The sequence below is a fragment of the Aptenodytes patagonicus genome, chromosome 4, assembly GCF_965638725.1.
Source record: "Aptenodytes patagonicus chromosome 4, bAptPat1.pri.cur, whole genome shotgun sequence".
NCBI classification, from domain to species: domain Eukaryota; kingdom Metazoa; phylum Chordata; class Aves; order Sphenisciformes; family Spheniscidae; genus Aptenodytes; species Aptenodytes patagonicus.
This window is the reverse complement of record NC_134952.1, coordinates 25363520-25378197: the sequence shown is the minus strand read 5'-3', so window position 1 is coordinate 25378197 and position 14678 is coordinate 25363520. Positions and strand designations below refer to the sequence as shown.

Here is a 14678-nt window from a genome sequence, read left to right as displayed (position 1 = left end):
CTACTTCCCATGGGCAGGCAGGTGTTCAGCCACCTCCAGGAAAGCAGGGCTCCATCACGCGTAACGGTTACTTGGGAAGACAAACGCCATCACTCCAAACATCCCCCCTTCCTTCTTCTTCCCCCAGCTTTATATACTGAGCATGACGTCACATGGTATGGAATATCCCTTTGGCCAGTTTGGGTCAGCTGTCCTGGCTGTGCCCCCTCCCAGCTTCTTGTGCACCTCCAGCCTTCTCCGTTGGTAGAGCATGGGAAGCTGAAAAGTCCTTGACTAGTGTAAACACTACCTAGCAACAACTAAAACATCGGTGTGTTATCAACATTGTTCTCACCCTAAATCCAAAACACAGCACTGTACCAGCTACTAGGAAGGAAATTAACTCTATCCCTGCCGAAACCAGGACAGTATCCACCCCTTATTCTATACCATCTACGTCATGCTCAAGTCCCATATTTTCCAGTGCAACCTCATTAACCACCCACCCCGCTTTCCATCCTTTGATATAACACACAGATATCATTCCCTTAGTCTATGGACCACCCTTGTGGAATGTCTGCAAAATGTCCAGAAATGTCCATGAAATGTCCATTGAGTTCATTTAGTCCGTGACTTTGGGCTCCATCTGTGATGGTGGTCACTCAGGACGGGAGAGGTGGTGTGTTGCGTGGAGTTACTGGGTACCAAAGCCAGCTCAGGTCAGGTCACTGCTGCACTTGCACTGCTTCTTGTAGGGCTTGTCCTCCACTGGTTCGGGTGGTTCCTGCTATAGTAATTTCTATAACACGCAACTCAAATCATGGGTTACAACAATTTAAAGGTGTTTCCCTTACAATCTCCACCCCTGGTCCCTTTGGGCCAGGTTATAGGGTTTAACATTGCAATGAACTCCTCCCCTTGCTCCTAGCCTGGCTAGCAACAACGGGTTCCTGCTACAGTAATTCCTATAACATGCAACTCAAATCATGGGTTACAACAATTTAAAGGTGTTTCCATTACAATCTCCACCCCTGGTCCCTTCAGATCAAACCATAGGGTTTAACATTGCAATGAACTCCTCCCCTTGCCCCTGCTCCGGCTTGGACTTATCCGCAGACTGCAGTCCCTTAGGGTAGTACCTGCTCCAAGTGGAGCCTTATCTATGAGCCACAGTCTCTCCAGGGGTACGCCTGCTGCGGCATAGACTTATCCACAGTCACTTTGAGATGCACCTGTTCCAGCATGTCCTTCTCCATGGGCCACAATGTCTTCAAAGATATACCTGCTCCAGCGTGGCCTTACTCACAGCCACAGTCCCTTCAGAAGTAAACCTGCTGTAGCACAAACATAACCGCAGCCACAGACGCTTCGAGATGTACCTGCTCTGGCATGGGCTTATCCACGGCCACAGACGCTTTGGGGTGTCCTGCTCCCGCATGGACTCATCCACGGGTCACAGTCCCTTCGACTCGAGTTCACACTGGAGTTCCAGCCTGTCCAGTACAGCAGTGCAGAAACAGCAGCGATGCCCTGGCCATCTGCCAGCCCAGGCGCATCCCCATTGCTGTTATCAAAATGTTCCCAGGCACAGCAGAGTAAGATGATAAGCAGTACAGCAGCACAGCAAGCAGCGAAAGCAAAAAGCAGCCACTAACGAGCACTAGACTCTAATATACAGTGAGGCAAGCAAGCCCCATGGCAAGCACAGGAGCCTGTCAATTAATAGCTAAACAGGTATAACAGGTATAAATTCGATCTAGCACATTCCAATCAAACCTGTCATTATCTCGAACCCTTCGAGCCCCACGTTGGGCGCCAAAAAGGACTGTCGTGGTTTAACCTCAGTCGGCAACTAAGCACCACGCAGCCGCTCTCTCACTCCCCCCACAGTGGGATGGGGGAGAGAATCGGAAGGGTAAAAGTCAGAAAACTCATGGGTGGAGATGAAGACAGTTTAATAGGTAAAGCAAAAGCCACGCACGCAAGCAAAGCAAACCAAGGAATTCATTCACTCCTTCCCATGGGCAGGCAGGTGTTCAGCCACCTCCAGGAAAGCAGGGCTCCATCATGCGTAACGGTTACTTGGGAAGACAAACGCCATCACTCCAAACGTCCCCCCCTTCCTTCTTCTTCCCCCAGCTTTATATACTGAGCATGACGTCACATGGTATGGAATATCCCTTTGGCCAGTTTGGGTCAGCTGTCCTGGCTGTGCCCCCTCCCAGCTTCTTGTGCACCTCCAGCCTTCTCCGTTGGTAGAGCATGGGAAGCTGAAAAGTCCTTGACTAGTGTAAACACTACCTAGCAACAACTAAAACATCGGTGTGTTATCAACATTGTTCTCACCCTAAATCCAAAACACAGCACTGTACCAGCTACTAGGAAGGAAATTAACTCTATCCCTGCCGAAACCAGGACAACATGTCAAAAAATTACTATCCTGTTTTCAAACAGTTGAAAGCCTGTATACTGTCACTGTAAAACATGTGATGGTGACACATAATGTCTGGTTTAATGCCCATCTGATTTTATCTAATTAATTATTCAAATATGTAATCTTTTCTTTTCCTGAAGATCTCTTCCCCATACACAGAGGTATTAATCTCTCCATCTGTATATCTGTTCTGTCTTGATTTCAAGAAGTAAAAGTTACGCTGTTATGCTTATTCTTCTGAAAGTAATAGCCTTCTCTCATCATCCTTTATTCCTGTAAAAGCATATTCCACAAATATTGAACCAACCTTAACAAGTGTGCTATTCATGACTTTTATGTTTGAGTTTCACTATCTCTAAATGTGTCAATAGCAGATAGTGAATAGAGGGAAATGGCTTACTTCATTAAAAGCTTGATATATGAACTCCAGTCACCTCACTCAGTATGTGTTGAGGTATAATCAGAAAAGGGAATGGGTCATAAGGACTGTGTGAACCACTGCTCTGAGAAACACATAAGGATTAGGCTAGTGTCTGAAGTTCAGTTTATGAAATGTAGTACTACTTAAAGGGGAGATCTGCCATTTGCCCTCCTTCTCTCCTAATTTCTACACCCGTTTGTTCTCCCAACTCATCACAGTAATTGCATCAATTCTATTCAGTTTGACCTTAGTCTAGACACAGTGGCTTTTGACTGAATGTTTACATTTACTGGCTTTTTTTTGGTGTTAAAATAATTAAAACCTTATTTAATAAGTTATATTGGTTTTCTTAGTGGTTTGAAGGGAAAAATCTCTGCCATATTGCAGACTTATAGTGTTGATCTCTGCAAACTCTACATGGCAAAGTAATCTCATGTATTACAAAATTTTTCTTGAAAGTGGAATTGCCGTTTTAAGGAACTTTTACATGGTGAACATATTTTAATTTCTGAAACGTTACTTTTTCTAACTGGATCTTGTTAAAATAATAAACACAGTTCTGTAGTCATTTCATCTTGTTAGAGTTTTTGAGTCCACTTTTAGCTTGTAAATTTACTCTGAAACATTAGCAATACTGAAGAACAAGTTCACTAGCTTCAGCAAATATATTAAGTGTAGGCAAAGATGCACAGAAAGTCTGCACCATTCATCCACATTTTGTAGTTGCAGGAATCTACATGTTTATTGTTTCTATTTCTAATCTTGCATCTGTACACATTGTTAAAAGAAGTAAGCAGCTATTTCAGGACAAAAAGATACGGGTTTTTAGATAAACGTACTTCCGTCATTAGATAGTGTCAGAGTGAGAAAAGATACAGGATGACGTCACTGGGGAAGGGATGTTCCCAGTGTCTAGAGGAGGAGGCAGTTGTGGTTATGCTGGGGCTCTCCATCTCAAAGAGCACAAGAAATAACTGCTGGCTTGAAGAAAGAAGGGGAGACCTTAATCTTTTCAGTCTTTTATGCTCTTTATGTGGATAATTCCTCCTCGCTGAGTAGTAGGCCGAGGCCAGATGTCCAACCACTACTATTTGAAGTATGTTTTTTAACAGTGGATTCAGCCCATAGAAATGGACAACTGGGTAGATGGATGTCCTCCTCCTTTGCAGTAAAATAAATAGGGCTGTGATCATATTATGTTTATAACTGAATTCCATTAATTTCCCTTGGTTCTCTGATTTATGTTAGAATCTTATAAACTAAATTAAGATATTCCTGACCTTTTTTTCCGTTAGTGTTACCTCAGAGCTTTGTGTCATCAGCACTTTTCTCCTTTTTCTTCCAGAGACTTAAATGATGTTTGAAATAATGTTGGTTCAATAGTGAGCTTAAAGGAACAACTCTGTTAGCCTCATTTCATCTTGGCAACTTATCATTGTCTTCCCTGTCAGTGCAACTTTTCCCATGTTCCTTACACGTAATACATTCTCCTTTTTCATAATTATTATACTCATTCTCATTTTCTTCATTTTAAACTAATTTCTCATGTTGTGCAATATCAAACAGTGTGTTGAGGTCTAGATGTATATTTTCTCTTGTCTAGAAATAAACTTTCCTTTTCAAGGAAAAAAGATGTTAGTTTATTTGTATTGATATGTTCCAGTAGATTCGTGGCGAGTTTTCCACTTTCCTCCAGATCTTTAGTTATTCTCTCTTGACAGTTTATTCCATAGCTTTTCATGCTTCTTGCAGGAGCACTCTTTCAAGTGCTGTTTGGAAGGGCAAGGTGTGCATTACATTTTGGTATAAGAGATACTCAGTACAGCTGAGTTCTATTTCAAGACCCTTTTTCTTCTCCTTACCTGAAAATTTCCCACATTAAAGTTTTATTTGTTAGAAAAATATGAGAGAATAGATTCACTATAAAGTGTGTGTATATAGGTCCTTGAAATTTTACCAGTAAAGAGTTATTTTTTGAGTGGGAGGTATTGATTTCTGAGAACAGGGGCTATTATTCAGAGATACTCTTTGAAACGCAAACTTCTAAACCATAGGTGGATCAATCCTGAATGGATTGAGTGCATCTAGTTCCTAGTAGTTGCAAAATTCTAGAAAGTTCTGCGTGTTTTGTAAAGTTTGTATCTGAAAAATCATTCTGATTAGGACACATCCAGATTATTTTAGATCTACTTTATGAAATACTGGCTACGAAAGACTATAGAATATCATCATTTTAGAGGATTATTTTTCTTCCTTCAGGCTTTTCTAAGATCTTTGTAAGTATCAAGTGTTTGATAGATTTGCTATGGTGGGAATGCTGTGAAGTTTAGAATGAATTTTTGTCATTTCAAGAGCTATGTGCAGAAATTTAGAATCTTCCAATTTGGTATAGACATGGAAGTATCCTGCTACTCTCACTTGGTATGGTTAAAAAAAAAAAAATGTGATTGTGTGGATAAGGATTCATCTTCTATTCTGAACATGAAATAAGTATTAGTGGCAAAGAGGGAGTATGTTAGCACTTTTTTAAACTGTGCATATATATTTGCACTTATAACTGAGGCAATCCAAGTAACTTCTGATTTTAATTGTTGAAATGTATTGATTCTGGCTTTAGATTCTATCTATAATGAAAATACTGGGAAACTTTCTTTTGAGATTTTTCTTTCATGGCAAACATGCTGATTAGAATGTAGTTGGTTTTATTTGATGACATCAAAGAAGTTTATCTTTTTAATTTCCATTATGTTTTAAAATGTTTTTCAGAACTTCAGTTTGTAATAAGATATAAAGCAAGAAGCAATTAGATTCACAATTTTTAATTATCTTCTTTTTTGCAAATAATTAGGGTTAATAGGAGGAATAATTTAATTCTGACTCTTTAAACAGCTGTTTTTCAGCCAGTATGAAAGATGGGATTGAGATACAACTTTTCAAGTTAGTCCCAAAGTCTCTCTACACCGTACAAATGACAGTAGAATCTGAGTTTTGAAATACAACCTAACTGGTTTTTTTGTATGCACTTTAAAGAGTATTTGCATAATTGGACGTTTGAGACTGGATATCACTCATGTACTTTTTGTGCATGCACAGCCATGCATCTAATGCATTAATACATTTTTCACTGTCAAAATGTTGGGGCTCTTCCTAAATAGTCATGTGTGGAATGACTTTCTACAGGTTCTTTAAAAGAAGGACAAAAACCATAAATACTGAAATACAGATAGTTGCAAACAGTATCATGCAATATATTTGTATTAGATCCTGCATTTTATGATCATTAGTGATGTTTCATGCAAATTCTTAATCCTCCCTTGTCACCTCTCATACTTGCTTTGTGCATGTCATGCAGTAGCTGAAGATACTGACTGCTCACTTAGCAGAATGTATAAAGATGGAAAAAATACATAATTTTGATTAGTACATGTTACAGCAAGTGTTGCTTCCAAAGCATGACTATTTGTGTAGTTAGCTGTGGCTGTGTAATACTGCTCTTCACAAATAAAAAAAATTGTGCAAACAATGACAGTTGGTCTTTTCTGTATCACTGTCTTTCGTGACCAGATGAAAATGTATTTTATGTTGCTTTTTATTGTTGATTTATTTAAAACATTTTTTTCTTATTTTTTGAGATTATATTGTGTGCTACTTCTAAATAAGAGAGTTTTGATATCAGAGGCTCAAATCCTAAGTGGAATTTTAATGAAAAAAGCCAATAGAGTAGTTGGGTAAGGATGCTATTCTCCATATACCACATACTGTTTTACACCACAGTTTTATTTACTATCTTGAAATTAATATATTATAAAAACTAGTGGTATCATTCTGGGACTCCTAAACAAGTATATTCAGTATTTGCCAAATAAGTGAATGACTTAGGGGAAGTATCTACATTTAGCAAATGAAAATAGGAGGTGAAAGCCAAAATATGGCATAAGTAGTAGGCTTGTAGTGTTTTGGGTTAAAGGAATTATTAGTCCTGCTAGTATGGCTCCCTCCTCAAGGTGAAATGGTTTTGACTGGAATGGAGGAGAAGAGTTCATCTCCTGCCTAGCTGCTCTCTCTTCACACTGGCAGTCTGCTTCCAGCACTGGTTACCTCAAGGAGAAAAGAATACTTCAGAATTCTACTGAATTCTGTGCTCTTTCATAAAGACTTCATAAGATGCAAGTAGAATTTTTTTTTCTTTTATTGTTCCTTACTTTGTTAAAGTGCTGTTTTGGTTTGAGTTTATATGCAGGAGTCATATCAGCATGGTAATTACTGTAATTAGTGGTCAGAAGTTTTTGCTATTTGAAAGTGGACTTGCTGGGAAAAGCTGATAAACTAGTTAAAAAAAACAAACAAACATATATTGGGCAGAATAGGAAAACCAAAAACATCTAGAAGTGGTGGTGCAGTAGTTTATATGTACTAGTAATACTTTTTTTGTATTATTTTATTTGGAATTTTAAATTGCTGAACATGTACTGAAAAACCAAGTCTCTAACACTGAAAACCTTCAATGGTTCTGATTTTTTTTTTTTTTAAATAAAAGCTTTTTCAGTACGAAGTTAAATGCTTTATAAAGCTGACTGCAAAGTTGTGGTTTGGGTTTGGGGTTTGGTTTTTTTTGTGCAGGGATTGTTGGGGGTTTTTATTACTATTATTTTTACCGAATATATGCGTGTTTCTGTGTGTATTTTGACTCAAACAGAAAAATGTAGACAGACTCATGACAAAATCAGATCTTTATGGAAAATTTTTGCCCCTCCGAAGCACAGAGATTAAAATTATCCACATCATACTTCTGGACTTAACTGCACATTCTATTCTGAAAAGATTCTTGTAATTAAAGTGTCTTGGTGGATTCTTTCCATGTTATCTTAGAAGTGAAATGCAGAAGAGTTCCCCCCCCCCCCCAGTAATTAAAATCATAATGGTATCAATATTTAAGAATACCTTTCTTATTAATATATATTAATATATAATAAGTATTTAAATGTTTTATATAATTATATATATGATATGTAATTTTATTATTTTTTATATATAACATAATAACAAATCAGTGGAATTGTAATTTTAGTCTTTTGATAAACAGTAATACTAGGGACACTTAAAAACTAGCAGCTTCTAGTGTTGTAAAATCTTCTAACAAAATGCTTTTTTATTTTCTTGATAGAGAAAAATGAAAAAGGTAGCATGAAAGCAGGCAATCTGAAGTACAAAGAAGAACCATCAAAGCTACTGTCCGGAAACAAATTTCAAGAGCGTTATTTCGTGTTACGGGAAGGAAACTTGCTTCTTTATAAGGATATGAAGGTACAACAGACAAACTCTTCACCAAACTCTTAAGCACTCACTTAAGCTTTTTTTTTGGTATGAAAAAGAGAAGAAAGGCAAACATATCAACATTTCTGATACTAAATGGCAACTGCTAGAGTCTGGGGTTGAAGAACAAGATTTTTATCTTACTATTTCACAGATGCTTTAGTAAAAGGAGTTTGTGTCAGTTGCTTATTTAGCTATTGTAATTATGCATTACTATAAGCTTTAAAAAATAAAACCAATGTTTAGGAATGCCTACAGGTTGTGCTGTGACTAAGTTTTTTGAAAACCTACTGTAGTGAGCAGTAGTAGAAGTAATACGAAACTTAAGTGAGCTGCAGGCCGTTTTTTCTTGGTATCTCGCACAAAGGCTTTAGAAATTACAAGCAACAGGTGTCGTGATGGAAGAGATTATAGTAAACAGTAACTCTCAGTGCAGTAGCAAAATCTCCCCCTGCTTCCAACAACAGTTTTCAGATGTATTCTCAGTCCCCCAAAAACTAGTATTCATAATTAGATATACCTCAGAATTCCACAGAAGCAAATTTAGGCATACTTAATAGCATGGTGGGTTCAGTTTTAAATATTTCATGGGGGTTTTCTTTAAAGAGTGGTTTTGGGTTTACGCAGCTGGTATTAAAGTATAAAACTAAATAATATGCATCGTGAACTAGTTTTCATTTTAGTTTTGTTAATGTCTGTTTTTAAAAAAAAAAAAAAGCTCTTGAAATTTAAAGTGCTTTTATTTTTGCTGACTGCTGGTTTTGCCCATCCAGCAAATATAGATGTATACTTGCTGACCTTCATAAAGTATTTTTTTTAAAGACAGATCCATTGCTCAAGTAAGCTAATGCAAAAGAAATACTGTGTCTTCTTGTGTTACTGTGGATATAATCTTAATTAGAATGATCTCAGAATGTCAAAAATAGTGTCTCATAATTTAGTGCTAAAACTCAAATTGGCACACATGTGAGAATAAATTAATATGCCCATAAAACCTTAATTAGTATCTTGGAAAGAGTTTATGATAGGAGGATTGTTGTACTACTTTATAATCTGCTTTTTTAAGCCATTCTGATTTATAAAACATTAAATTCCCCAACTCAGGTGGAGTTTTGAACAGTGTTGCTTTTAAATGGCTTTACATTTGTTTTTTAAAAAAGCAAATGGAAATACCATTCTGACAAAATAGTGTGTATCAGTTCATTATTTTTTTTTTTTTTGGAGACATGTTCAACTACCGCTAATAATCTTGGTTTAATTGTAGTCATATTTAGAAATGAATAGTAGGAAAGCTTCATATTGCAGATGGAAAATTGTATTTAATAAGACTGCATGTACTAGTTAATTTATAAATTCTCATTAAGAGCAAATTAAGTTTGTATATGCAGGTGGAGATACACTCTGTTAAGTGTTTCTCTTGTTCAAGAGCAATTATCAAAAAAGTGAAAAGTTTCCATGATACTGTATGTTAAATTACAATATTGTGCTAATTGACTGAAATAGCATACCACTTCAATGTATTGTTGTTAAGAGATAAGCTCACACACAAATGGCTTCCTTAAGGTACATTTTTGTGAGAAGTATACTGTTGAACTAAATAGAATGTTTTGTAGGGGTGCTTTTTTATCCTGGCAGTATCCTTGCTTTGAGCGGGAAGTTACACAAGAATACCAATCATAAAACTGTTGTGTGGGGTTTTTGTTTCGTTTTCTTAAATGTTTATGCCATCTCAGATTCTGTCTCTTTTTCCCCACGCTGGAGTGTTAGAGATGGAAAGCTGAGAAATTGAGAATCCAGGACAGTAAACACTATGGAGTAGCTTTATGTACTGGGATTATAGGATTTGTTAAGTAATTTTTTTTTTTCTAAATGGAAGGCTAAAACACTTGACCTAAAAGTACTAACGGGATGTTAGTGTATTGTGTTAGATGTTAGTTGTGTTCTGTAGTAGTATAGCGTACTCGAGAATTTTAGTTTCCTTTCAGCATTTTATCCTCCAGGCACATTCAGTTCTCATACCTAGTGTGGGTATATGTCTGTTGTAGGTTTCCTGAAGGTAGTTTGTTCAAGAAGGAACAAGGAAGGAAGGAACCTCAGGAGATCTCTAGTCCAACTTCCTGTTCACAGCAGGGCTAGCAACTGAGGTCAGAACAAGTTGCTCAGGGACTGATGGAGTTAAGCCTTGAAAACGCCCGAGGATGGAGATTGCACAACCTCTCTGGGCAGCCTGCTGCAGTACCTGACTGTCCTCATGGGAAAAAGTTTCTCCTTATATCTAGTCATCTTCTGACGATGCGAAGAGCCTCACTTGGTCTTCTTGATAACTTCCCTGTAGGTGCTGGGGGGCTGCTGTTAGGTCAGCCTCTCCTCACTGGGCAAGTGCTCCAGCCCCCAGCCAGTTTGGTGGGCCTCTGCTGAACTCACTCCAGATTACTGATTCTCTTTTTTCTATTGAGGGGCCCAAAACTGGATGCAGGACTGCAGATGCAGTCTCACAAGTGCAGAGGAGAGGGGGGAAATCACTCTCCTCAACCTACCAGCTGTGCTTCTGCTAACACAGCCCAGGAGACCTTCTTTGCTGCCAGGACACACTGCTGGCTTATGCCCAGCTTGCCATCTACCAGCACTCTCAGGTCCTTCTCAGCAGAGCTGCTCCCCAGTCTGTGTCATTGCAGGGGTTTTTTGCTTCCCTGGTGCAGGACTTGGTATTTATCGTTGAATTTCATAAGATTCCTGTCGGCCCATTTCTTTGTCCTGTATAGAAATGAAGTCAGCATATTGACTGGTCCTCTGGGTCATTGTGCAAACTTGATGATTGACTCCTTCAGGTCATTGATGAAGATGTTAAAAAGGACAGGTCCCAGGATAGACCACTGCAGTACTCCCCTTGTCATAGGTCTACAGTTAGAGTATGTCTGATTAACTGTCACCCTCTGAGCCTGATCATGGAACTAGCTTTTTACTGATACAGATGTCCACCCATCCAGACCATAACGTCCCAACTTGGGCAGAAGAATGTTGTGGGAGGCAGTGTGAGAATCCTTGATATAAAGCTGAGGTAAATGAAATCAACTACTCCCCCCTCATCCACAAATCCAGACATTTTATTGTAGAAATCAATCACGTTGGTCATACTGCATGTTCCCAGTAGCACCGTCTCTTCCACATGCTCAGAAACATGCTCCAAGAAAACTCACTGTAGGATTTCCCCAGGGACTGAAATGAGGCTCACAGGCAACTAGTTCTTCAAGTCATCTTTTCAGCCTTTATTGAGGATAGATGCAATGTTTTCCTTTTTCCAGTTACCAGCAGTTGCCCCTGATCTCTGACACTTCCAAGATGACATAGAGCAGCCGTTCAAGGATGTCAGCCAGCACACTCAGAACCCTTGGATGCAGCCTATCTGATGCAATGGACTTGCATGACTTAAATTCTCTCAAGTCTTTCCTGACTTGATCCAGTGTTCCTCTGGTGCAGCTGTTATTCTCCTCCTTGAACCCTGTCTGTAAGTGTAGAGGCCTAGGAGACCTTGCTGGTGTGAAGACTGATGCAAAGAAGATACTGAGTTACCTTAGCCTTACCTGTGTCTGCTGTTGCTAATTCACCCTCCCTGTTCAGCACTGGGTCTACATTTTCTTTGTTCAGCCTTTTACTACTAAGGTACCGATGTAGAAGCTCTTCATGTTGCCCTTAAAGTCCATAGCAGGTCTCAATTCCAAATGGGCTTTGGCTTTCCTAACACCATAGCTTCATGACCTGGACAGTGTTTCTAAATTTCTTCCTTCATAGTCTCTCCCTGCTTCCATCTCCTGTATACTGCCTTTGTCTGCATTGGAGCTCCACCATGAGCTACCTATTTACCTGGGCTTGTCTCCTGATAAATCTACTTGTTTTCCTGAGTATTGGGATGAACCGTTACTGTTCTTGGAGAATGCTGTCCTTAAAGACATGCCAGCTTTCCTGAGCTCCTTTACCCTTCAGAGTTGCCTCCTCCCATGGACACCCACTTATCAGTTCCTTCAGTAAGCCAAACTTTGCTCTTCTAATCTCCGTGGTTTGTCTTCTGCTAACTTGTCATCTTTTATACCTTCAGGATATTGAGCTCTGCTATTTCATGGTAACTATGGCCAATACTACCATTGATTATCACATCCTTGACCAGTTCTTTCTTGTCTGTGAATAGCAGATCCAGCTGTGCATCACCCCTTGTTGGCCCATCCAGTACTGGTGTCAAGAAGTTATCCCTGACACCCTCCAGAAATCAGCTGGATTGCTTGTGTCCCATTGTGTTGCCCTTCCAGAAGATACCAGGGAGAGCAAAGCCCTGCCTTCCCCATCCCCTGCCCTGTAAGAGTCAGGAGCTGTTATCCAGAGACTTCCTTGGGTTTTTTAAAGACTTCATCTACTTTTTTTTTTCATCCTGATTGGGTGATCTGAAGCAAATACTCAACGTGATATTGTCCATCCCATAGAAGAGCCCCTTTAACAGAGGGCAGCCCCACTCCTCATCTTCCCTGACTGTCTCTCTTGAAGACCTTGTGTCTATATATTACAGCATTCCAGTTTTGTGAATCGTACCACCACATCTTCATTATTCCAGTTGTGCTACAGTTTTGTGACTTCACATGGACCTCAAGTTCTTAATTAGTCTGCTTCCAGAAATAGTGATTGGCACACTTTGTTAATGGGAAAGAGAGAAAAAACCGTAATGATCTGTTAGAAAAGAGGGGTGCAGCCAATGAAAGAAGCCTAACTGTGAAGACAGTCATGTGGAATTTTCTCTTTTGCACATTCTTGATACAGTAATTAGAATCAGAGTACCATGGGATAAAGCCCTGGAGGAAGAGGGCCCCAAGAAAGCTGGTTAATATTCAAGGATCACCTCCTCCAAGCTCAGGAGCGATGCATCCCAACAAAGAGGAAGTCAGGCAAAAACGCCAGGAGGCCTGCATGGGTGAACAAGGAGCTCCTGGACAAACTCAAACACACAAAGGAAGCCTACAGGGGGTGGAAGCAAAGACAGGCAGCCTGGGAGGAATACAGAGAAATTGTCCGAGCAGCCAGGGATCAGGTCAGGAAACCTAAAGCCCTGATAGAATTACATCTGGCCAGGGGCATCAAGGGCAACAAGAAAAGCTTCTGTAGGTATGTTGGGGATAAAAGGAAGATGACAGAAAATGTGGGCCCTCTCCGGAATGGAACAGGAGACCTGGTTACCTGGGATATGGAGAAGGCTGAGGTACTCAATGACTTTTTTGCCTCAGTCTTCACCGGCAAGTGCCTGAGCCTCACCGCCCAAGCTGCAGAAGGCAAAGGCGGGGACTGGGAGAATGAAGAGCCGCCCAGTGTGGGAGAACATCAGGTTCGAGACCATGTAAGGCACCTGAAGGTGCACAAGTCCATGGGACCCGATGAGATCCATCCATGGGTCCTGAAGGAACTGGCGGATGAAGTTGCTAAGCCACTATCCATCGTATTTGAGAAGTCGTGGCAGTCCAGTGAAGTTCCCACTGACTGGAAAAGGAGAAACATGACCCCCATTTTTAAAAAGGGCAAAAAGGAAGACCCGGGAAACTACAGGCCAGTCAGTCTCACGTCTGTGCCTGGGAAGATCATGGAACAGATCCTCCTGGAAGCTATGCTAAGGCACGTGGAGGACAGGGAGGTGAATTGAGACAGCCAGGATGGCTTCACCAAGGGCAAGTCCTGCCTGACTAACCTAGTGGCCTTCTATGATGGAGTGACTACATCAGTGGACATGGGAAGGGCTACAGATGTTGTCTATCTGGACCTCTGTAAGGCCTTTGACATGGTCCCCCACAACATCCTTCTCTCTAAACTGGAGAGGTATGGATTTGATGGGTGGACTGTCCGGCGGGTGAGGAATTGGTTAGATGGTCACATCCAGAGGGTAGTGGTCAACGGCTCAATGTCCAGATGGAGATTGGTGACGAGTGGTGTCCCGCAGGGGTCCATATTGGGGCCGGTACTGTTTAATATCTTCATCAATGACATGGACAGTGGGATCGAGTGCACCCTCAGCAAGTTTGCAGATGACACCAAGCTGAGTGGTGTGGTCAACACACCAGAGGGACGGGATGCCATCCAGCGGGATGTGGACAAGCTTGAGAAGTGGGCCTGTGTGAACCTCATGAGGTTTAACAAGGCCAAGTGCAAGGTCCTGCACCTGGGTCGGGGCAAGCCCTAGTATCAATACAGGCTGTGGGATGAAGGGATTGAGAGCAGCCCTGCCGAGAAGGACTTGGGGATACTGGTGGATGAAAAGCTGGACATAAGCCAGCAATGTGCACTTGCAGCTCAGAAGGCCAATCGTATCCTGGGCTGCATCAAAAGAAGCGTGGCCAGCAGGTCGAGGGAGATGATTCTGCCCCTCTACTCTGCTCTGGTGAGACCCCACCTGGAGTACTGTGTCCAGCTCTGGAGCCCTCAGCATAAGAAAGACACGGATCTGTTGGAGCGGGTCCAGAAGAGGGCCACAAAAATGATCAGGGGGATGGAACACGTCTCCTC

At 40.6% G+C, this 14678-nt stretch overlaps 1 protein-coding gene across 2 annotated transcripts in view; it reads left to right on the top strand.

The window, feature by feature from the left end:
• ARAP2 (ArfGAP with RhoGAP domain, ankyrin repeat and PH domain 2) overlaps positions 1–14678 on the top strand; it is a 168352-nt gene that overhangs the window by 137547 nt on the left and 16127 nt on the right. For both annotated transcript variants that reach the window (XM_076336072.1, XM_076336071.1), the window contains one exon: positions 7999–8138. In XM_076336072.1, coding sequence (XP_076192187.1) covers positions 7999–8138 — 140 coding nt within the window. The remainder of the gene's footprint in view (positions 1–7998; positions 8139–14678) is intronic.